General features: G+C 46.9%; 1 protein-coding gene across 3 annotated transcripts; it reads right to left on the bottom strand.

Moving 5' to 3' along the window:
* Positions 1-4,266: 4,266 nt before the first annotated feature.
* LOC123180696 (E3 ubiquitin-protein ligase At1g12760) lies at positions 4,267-8,527 on the bottom strand. Of its 3 annotated transcripts, none has more exons than XM_044592810.1 (7): positions 8,334-8,527; positions 8,128-8,232; positions 7,999-8,058; positions 5,817-6,608; positions 5,209-5,334; positions 4,852-5,128; positions 4,267-4,624 (listed from the first exon to the last, which is right to left on the bottom strand). In XM_044592810.1, the coding sequence occupies exons 4-7, from the start codon at positions 6,446-6,448 to the stop codon at positions 4,397-4,399; spliced, it is 1,263 nt and encodes a 420-aa protein (XP_044448745.1). In that variant the 5' UTR covers positions 6,449-6,608; positions 7,999-8,058; positions 8,128-8,232; positions 8,334-8,527; the 3' UTR covers positions 4,267-4,396. The 3 variants fall into 3 exon arrangements, with proteins under 3 accessions (XP_044448745.1, XP_044448743.1, XP_044448746.1); XM_044592808.1 differs by having other exon boundaries at positions 7,999-8,052; XM_044592811.1 differs by lacking the exons at positions 8,128-8,232; positions 8,334-8,527 and having other exon boundaries at positions 7,999-8,068.
* Between the last annotated feature and the right edge of the window lie 305 nt (positions 8,528-8,832).

Raw genomic sequence — 8,832 nt, 5'->3', positions numbered from 1 at the left:
TTTGCCTTCCGGGTCTCCATCTCTTGCATCTTCAGCCGGCTCTTGACATCAGCAAGGTCAGCCTCAAGCTTCTTGCCAGCAGCCTGTATAAATTTTCGGGTTATGGCATGAACAGTTACTATATAAGTCCCAAGCGTTTTCCGAGCAAAGACACTTGGCACTTGGGGGCTAATGCATATTGAACGTATCTATCTACAAACTGCCGGCTCAATTGAGTAAGCCGGAACCTAAGTCTACAACATATTCAATCATAAGTCGTCGACTTGGGGGCTAGCATGGTAAAGGTAACTATGCAGTAAGAGGACAGCAGAATGATACCTCAGATTTCTGCTGGATCTGGTTCACCATGGCAACCTCTGCGTCCCGGCTCTTGTGCACTTGGCTGATGTAGCCAGAGACGAGCTCTCCAATGCTCAGGTTGGTGTAGTTGGAGAGGTCCAGGTTCACCCGGTGGGGCTGCAGCAACTCCCCCTTAGCGGAGCACTTGGCCAGCACGGTAGGTCTCCCCGGCTCAACGAACTCCGTCCGGGTGATTACCACGTCCGGGTCGTCTGCTGGTGGAGCCGAGCTGGAGGCCTCCGGGTTAACAGAAGTTTCTGTAGTTGCCTTGGTAGTTGGGGCAGCGGCCTCAGGTGCCTTGTCGGTTGGAATGGTGGCTTCGGGGGTGGAGGCAGCTGGCGGTTCTTGAGCCGCCACCTCCGGTTCAGGTAAATCCGGCACTCCGGCTGATTTGGTTTTCTTCGCTCTCTTGGTGAGTTTTGCCTGGGCACTGAAAGGACAGAAACATTAAGCACAAAAAGGGTAAGTACAGACAAGTATAATATGAGATGGTTGTCATTACCCGGGCGCGGTCTTGAAAGCCGGAAGACTCGACTGCATAGAGTCGCCCGAAGAGAGGGAGGTCTCCTGACAATTTGAGTCAGAAGAATTGAGTGGCTGACGGATAACACCCGCCAACGGATGAAAAGGGTACAAATGGGAAATAACCTCAGTTCGACGCTTCCTTGATGTGTCAGGTAACCCGGAGGAGAGGTCGGTGTCCTTGTTGGTCCGGGTGTGACGCCGGCTCTCATGAACCTGTCGCTTCAAAATAAATTGAGGATCTTGATGAGCTAAAGGATGTGAAAAGCTTACTTTCCGGGTTACCCTTCGGACTTTCAGCCTTGGCAAGGGCTCCGAGTCGGAGGAAAGTGACATTACCTCTTCAACCACCGGGTTACTTGCGCCGGTGTTATCCTGACAATGAGCAAGTATTGATAAGGCGGGCAGCAACAAACAACAAATATAGCAAGGACTTAAAGGTTCAGGGGTTACCTCTGACTCGGAGCTGTCGCTTAATTGCATCAGCTCTGAAGCAGTAGGCCTGCTTCCTTTCTTGCGAGGGGCGGCTTTCTTCGCCTTTCTGGCCTTCTTGGCCGCCTCATGGTCATATTTGACCCGCCAGAACTTATCATCAGCCTGAAAAATGCAATAAGGTTCTCTTAAAATGATTCAGATGAAAGTTATGTACAGATAAGATGTTCAGATCAGCGGCTTACCGCTGGGGCTGGGTTGGTCTTGCAGAAGGGGGCTAGCCCGGTCCTTCCGCAGTCTGCCAGGCTCTCGTTCAAGAGAGCCTTGGTCATCTCCTCTGCGACGTCTTCAGGAAGATCGTTGCGGCTGTGTCTCTGAGGGTCGTCCTTTCGGCCCGTGTACTCACACATTAAGCCGGGGCGGCGGCTCAATGGGATCACCCGCCATGAGATCCAGACCCGGACCAGGTCAATTCCATTCAGACCATTGCCCAGGAGGGCCTTGATCTTGTTGATAGTGGGGAGCAGAGGTTGGCGCTCCGCTTGAGTCAGCTTGTCTGACAGTGGGTGAGTCGGCTCCAGACGCGAGGGGCGAAAGCCGGGCAGCGGACTTTCATCAGCCGGTGACGTGTCTTGGCAATAGAACCAAGTCATGTTCCAGTCCTTTGGGTGGCTCGGCGGCTCTGCGTAAGGAAAAAGGCAGTCCCTACGCCGCTGGATGGAGATACCACCTAACTCCAGACTTGGCCCATTGGCGCACTCATTCTGACGGTTCAAGTAAAAAAGCTCTCTGAAGAGCAGCAGACTAGGTTCTTCTCCAAGGTAAACCTCGCAGAAGACTTGGAAGTTGCAGATGTTGGACACTGAGTTGGGTCCAATGTCTTGAGGCCGCAAGTCGAAGAAGTTTAGCACGTCCCTAAAAAACTTTGAGCCGGGCGGTGCGAAGCCCCGGCTCATATGATCCGCAAAAATCACTACCTCCCCGTCCTTTGGCTGTGGTCTCTCTTCTGACGGGTCAGGGGCACGGTAGGACATGACGTCCTTCTTGGGCAGATATCCGGACTTGACAAAATCTGCTAGGGTCTCATTGGTGACATTGGACCTCATCCAGTTGCAAGTAATGGGAGCTTTGGGAGGCATGGTGAAAGTTGGCAGTCTATGATAAAAGGAAAAGCGTCCGGGTTAATTATGAGCCGGAAAAAATCTACGGTTCAAGGTCAAGGTGGCGGCTTATGAAGGGGACTAATGGTATACATTTAAGTGCATCGGACTATTTAAGCCGCCGAGGGATTGAGAGTAATTTGATTGTCTACAGGCTTTATCACAGCTAAGCCGGAAATTTTATGGCGCATGGTTGTCTTTAAGCCGGAAAGTTCTATGGCGCGGGGTTTCTTTAAACCGGAACTGTAAACCGCCGAGATTCAAGGATTGCAATTTTTACTAAGTGTGGTAAAACAGGTTTCACACATCGCAGTAAAAATTTTGGATCAAAATAGTCGGGCAAAAGAAAAGTTTCTAGACCTAGAAACAGACGCTGGAGAAGTTCTTGGGCTCGAACAAGGTTCTTATGCAGTAAAAAGAGAGCTACTTGCATATAAAATGGGTCCTCAACGTCTACCGCAGTAAGCCTATACAGAGCTAAGATAAAAAAGGGGCAGCAAAATTCAAATCTACTGAGGCCCGTGATGAACTACGAAGAATACGGACGAACTACTCGAGCCTTAGTACGGATCTGCCCTACGGAGTAGCGGAGACTCACCGGAGCTGGAGAGGAGCGGAGGTTGCCGCCGTTTGTCTGGTTCGAGTCAGGGTGATGCAGCGGCCAAAGTTGACGAAGACCGGGGGCGCGACGGCGGCGGCAGTAGCAGAGCTCGGGCAAGGGAGCAGTGGCACGAGGAAGAAGATGGAGAGAGAAGTGGCTGAGAGCCCGTCGGGCCGGCCTATTTATAAGGCAAGTTCATAAGTGGGCGCGAGGATCAAGGAGACCACGGCGTGGTTATCTCCCCACGAAACGCCTCGATTTTCGGGATGACAGTAAAGAAAAAGATCCGTTGCGGATCTGGCGGAGTAAAAAACGGGCTTAATGGAAGATGACGTCACGACGGATTATCCGGAGTCCAGAGGATGACGTCACGCCGGGTTATGGCCTTCACACAATTGTAAGTCGGAGGTTTTCTGTCGAAGGAATGGAAGATTGACATGAGCCGGCTCAAATCAATCTGGGGCCTAATGTTGAGGATATAGACCTTAGAGTCACCCGCCAGGAGGGGCCGGGTTACTCTAATGGTCATTACCAGAAGCCCGGCGCCAAGCTTGAAGACGGTGGGCCAGAGATGGGCTTAAGACCCGGATATGGTTTAAGGCCCGTAGTTACAATCATTATCATGGTAGAACTTGTAGTGCAAGGCAAGAATAGCTGAGAGTCCGAGCCGGACACTCTTATGAGCCGGCCGGGACTCTGAGAGCTGCTGGGCGTCAGCCTCCCTATATACAGGGACGACCCGGCAGCGGTTTAGGGGACAAGAACAATCTCATCGAGAGCCGGGCATAGCAGTTTAGCTCCCTGGTGTAACCCTAATCAATACCACCTCAAACTGGACGTAGGCTTTTACCTTCACCGTAAGGGGCCGAACCAGTATAAACCCTCGTGTTCCTTGTCCCGCATTAACCCCTTCAAGCTTCCTAGCTGCGATGGCTCCACAACTAAGTCCTAGCTCGAGGACATCTGCCGTGACAATTCCACGACACATCTCCTTGCAAAAACCATAAAATACATTGTACTATGTAGCAACAACCATAAAATACATTGTACTATGTAGCAACATAAATAGTACAGTAAAGTAATCTGCAAGAGTCAAAGTTAGCAAGAGCCATCAGTAACCAACAAAGGTAACCAGCAAAGGCTCTCGCGGTTCATGTCCGGTAACCTGAATTACCATCTTCGGAACATATTTTGACAATGAGACAGTAATCAGACAGCGAAGAACCGGTTCGATAATATAAGGGGCCCGTTCATTGTGTCAACTATTTCATTTTATAATTTACAAATTGCTCTGTCGAAGCCACATCAGGGACATGTTGCACCCTCGATGGATAATGCAGAGTTACAGCTGTGATTCGATGTCATTTCCTACCCTGTTGTCACTGTGGCGACGCCCAAAGCCAATGGCAGGAGCAGTTGTCGGGCCACTGTCTATCTCAGCTTTGCAGAGGGGGCATAGTGCGTTTATCTTGAGCCATTTGTCTACGCATTCTTTGTGGAAGAAGTGGGTGCAAGGAAGCTCTCGGAGATCATCATTGTTCGAGTATCTTGCTAGGCAGATACAGCAAATCTGCATATCAAAGGACGCACCTCAGGCTTTAAATCAAGAGTATAGGTAAGAAAGTTGTGTAATACTCCCTCCCACTACTATAAGATGTTCCAACTTTTTTCTAAATGGGATATATGTAGACACGTTTTAGTGTGTTTGTTCGCTCATTTCAGTCTATATTGAAATATCCAGAACATCTTGTAATAGTGAATGAGGGGAGTAGATAGGAGTGTGGGAGAAAAACTCACAGCATCTTCAGCAGAAACAATCCGCTCCTTGTCTGTTCCAGCAGCAACAACTCCGCCGCCGACTTCAATCCCCTCGCCGTTACGGGACTTCTTCGTTTTGAACTTGTATGTTCTCAAGGCATTGATTGCTTCTGCAGTAGCACCTTTGTTTTGGTTTAGATCTTCACGAAAGCTCATTAGGGAGATTATGCAGGGCAGGCAGCAACATATCAATGCGCACAGAATGAAAGGCATAGCATAGCCGATGCAGCTAAATGTGAGGAAGGCTATACACAACCTGAAAAAGAAAAGATTTACACTTATGAAACACATAAATGAGTTGCAAAGATACTGCAGCACGGGAAGCTAGCAGCTCACCTGTATAAGTTGGGAGCGTCATGGGCAGAGGAATGTCCACCAAATACCCACACATTCCCCACAACAAACCACACGGCGAAGAAACAGTCAAGGGCCATCCTGAAGTGATCGGCATAAGCTTGGGCCCTATAAGAAAGAGTCCGGGTGCACCTCAGTTTAAAACTTAAAACATAGCAACTCAGAGGCTGCACTCTAAAGAAATCTAGCCAAAGAAGTGCTGAGAATACTAATGCCCTCCATACAGGACGATAGCTTTACTTTAACAAAACCTTGGCAGAATAATACTCCCTCCGTCCAAAAAAGCTTGTCCTTCAAATGGATGTATCTAGCACCAAGTTAGTGCTAGATACATCCATTTGAGGGACAAGCTTGGGACAAGTTTTTTCGGACGGAGGGAGTAGTCATGTATATTTTTGTCATCAGATTGTCTCCACATTACCCCATTTATGTTATCCTACTGTGCAATAATAATAGCACAGAAAGGTGACAAATAGAGGTTAACGCAATTTCTCCACATGTCTTACAGAGAGAGACAGTAGATGAATTAGACTACAGGCATATAAATCTAAAAGGGGCTGAAGTAATCATGGAACTGAAGACAATGTTACCTGAGATTTCTGGTAAGCACGTTGTTTTGCGAGACTCCATTTGTGTCAGTTACAAAACCAGCTTCAGACATGCCAGGGGCCGAATTTGTTGTGTGAGAATTGGACTCAGGTATGCTGTTCGGAGGGAAGTTCTGACTTGCTGGTTCTTGCCCAGTTGTTGGGCGGTTGCGATGGAGATAGCGCCAGTAGAGAAGAGGAAGAGTAGCAACACAACCTACCGTATAACCAATGACCCACTCAAATAATGGAGAATGCGGACGTTCCTTCCTTGACAATGACAGAACACAAATGGCCGCTATAATCTGGCTAACTGTTACAACAAGCTCAATGGAGATCCAGCAACTAGAATTCAACGGACTTTGCCGACGACGAGCACGATTAGCATCTCTTCTTGCTAGAGGAGCACTTTGAGAGTTAGATGCAGTAGTTGTCTCCGAAGAACTTTCTGAGATGTGAGGCAATCGATCCAAGCCATCATTATCCTCCCGACGAGCGGTTGACGATGAAGCAACATCATCCCTTGGGCTCTCAATTGCAATCTCGAGATGAGCAGTATTTTCCATGTGGTCTATCAGTAAAGGGTGATTGTCTGTTTCACTGCTTGCTTCTGATTCAACAGGATGAGCAGCCATCAACTGAACGCTGCATATGAAACTAGCTCGTTGTGTTTGCCAGAAATATAGCTGCTTTGACTTAAGACAGACAATCTCTATAGGAAAATGGACTTGATCCAAGGCCAGGCAATTTGAATTGTTTTTTTTAACCTATGACAGCAGGAGAGATTCACTGCACCTGAAAGAAGATGAACAACAGATGCCAATTAGCTATATTTAACTAGCTCTCTTCAAGCAAGAAGCTCTAAACAGAATTGACTAACATTAATAACAATCTACATATACTGCTGTGGTCAATTCAACTGATCTATAACAGGGAGCTCAATCTGCATTTATTTACTGTCTCCAGTTAAGTTGTGTACAGTCACCATAATACCAGGAAAACAATACTTCAGTAATTTTAGCGGTTTGACTGGCATAATGATACATAGTTGTCACTTGTCAGATAAGCAGGAATGAATAGCTAGTATAGCACAAAAGATGTTTCTCTGAAAGATTTTCAGAGGCCTATATCCCATCCTACCAGTTTCTGATGGGAATTCAACCTAGCTGCATAATTTGACATGGGGACCTGCAAGTCCGTGTATAGATGTGAACCCTAGCATCACAGTTACTGTGCATGTTCTGCTCAGAAACAGAGAAAGGATTACATCATCATTGTAGAATGTCCTTAGTGGATTGCTCACCAATACATATATATACAGGTTCAGTATCATGCTCAAAACTTGTAACAAATGGAGGCCAAGTTTGAAACCTCGTATGGATGAACAACATTCTCTAGCAACTTAAAACGGAATGCTTATAATATACTTAAAGTATGAACTACACCCTACGCTCCTGAATATAAGACGTTTTGGCAGTTCGATCTAAACTGCCAAAACATCTTATATTTAGAAACAGAGGTAGTACTTGTGAATCATTCCATTTAATCATTTGAGCAGAGTATACAATCATTTACACATAAACATGGGTTCAAGGTAATCACATGGGAAATGTAAAGAGGTGTTCAGCGAAGACATGTAAAGATTTTCATGATAGCATACTATCAACATCAGGCCGATCTGTATCTCCAGAGTTAATTTAGAGAGCAAATCAAATAATGATAATTCAATTAAATGATGAATAAAGCACAGGAACAAAAGACGGGTGAGTCTAGTCTATCATCAGCATGAGCATTCTCCACATCTCACTGAGAATAGATGAAAAACCCCAAACTGAGTTCATCTTGTACTAAAAACTTGTAAATCATGACAACAGACCTCCAAACTAACCAAAAACTTTTTCCAGATTTAGGTATATTCGAGGCTGTGGCATCTTCTGACGCTCTATTCGTCTAATTATATTGTCCAAACACCAATTATAAGCTCTTTGAAGTTCGACGTTCTAGTGTAGTAAAGAAGTACTCTAGTTAACAGCTATGTTCTTCTTCCATACAGCCTTAATCAAACACTAAACTGTTTATTGCCAATTTCCCCTCACATTTTCTCCATCAATTATTCAGAAATCGAAAAAAAAGGAGCAGGTCCGCCGCATACAAAAGATCAAGCAGAACCAGAAACACCACATACCTCAAGAAAATCCACTCCCCGGGAACAGCAGCAGCCAGCTGCTCCTCCAATCGCCTGAAACTTGACAGATTCAAGAATCCATGAGAGAAGGGGGCGGAAGAAAGCAGCGGAATAACGCCAGACGCGTACCTGGACCACTTAAGATCGAATCAAATGCCTGGCTCCCAAGCGACCATCCGCCGAGGGTTTCACCAAAGAAATCCAAAGAAAAATCGCCGGACGGCAAGATTGGGCCTTAGGGGAAGGAACAGGTGCCAAACCCATGGACCAAAGCAAACTCCATTAGTTAAACGGAAAGCACCCAGCTAGCGGGGAAGGGGAAGATGGGAATATACCAAATGGCCAAGTCCAAAACTCCGAGTCGAATTCGTCTTCCTCCTCAGTCCTCCTCCTCCTCCTCTACTTCTCTTCCCCTTTCTCCAAGTTGAGTGACGACGTATATTTGGAAGGGAAAAACACTGTGTATTTTATTGTGGTGATTTTTGTTTTTAATAAGTAGAGTAATTGTTTTGGAGGAATCTTTTGGCCGCTCGAGGTGAGGGGAGGAGGAGGGAGAGCTGTATCAATCGCGGCCGTTGGTTGGATGCGCGTCCTGGATCGCACGGCGAGGTGGTGAGCGGCGTGAGAACCTCACGTGGCGGCTTCACGGAATTGCTGGGATGGGCGATGGGCCGCGTGGAAGATGTGAGTGGTTTCAAACGGAGGATCGGTGTTTGGCGCAAGAGAGCCGGGATAGCAGTTGGATCGGAAAAAAAAAATCAACGGGAGAGTGCGTAATAATGTACTGTGATATGCAGGATTAGGTTGATCTTTCTTGTGAAACGAAAAAAACAC

This window comes from Triticum aestivum, chromosome 1D, assembly GCF_018294505.1.
Source record: "Triticum aestivum cultivar Chinese Spring chromosome 1D, IWGSC CS RefSeq v2.1, whole genome shotgun sequence".
NCBI lineage: Eukaryota > Viridiplantae > Streptophyta > Magnoliopsida > Poales > Poaceae > Triticum > Triticum aestivum.
This window is presented reverse-complemented; position numbering and strand designations above follow the sequence as displayed.

What these genes read in the sequence shown, in the direction of transcription:
- LOC123180696 (XM_044592810.1), bottom strand. Translation starts at nt 6,448, where the DNA reads ATGGCTGCTCATCCTGTTGAATCAGAAGCAAGCAGTGAAACAGACAAT. An exon ending in GTGCTTACCAGAAATCTCAG is followed by an intron (nt 5,335 to 5,816) that starts GTAACATTGTCT and finishes TCTTTCTTATAG; the next exon opens with GGCCCAAGCTTATGCCGATC. An exon ending in TTGTTTCTGCTGAAGATGCT is followed by an intron (nt 4,625 to 4,851) that starts GTGAGTTTTTCT and finishes TTTGATATGCAG; the next exon opens with ATTTGCTGTATCTGCCTAGC.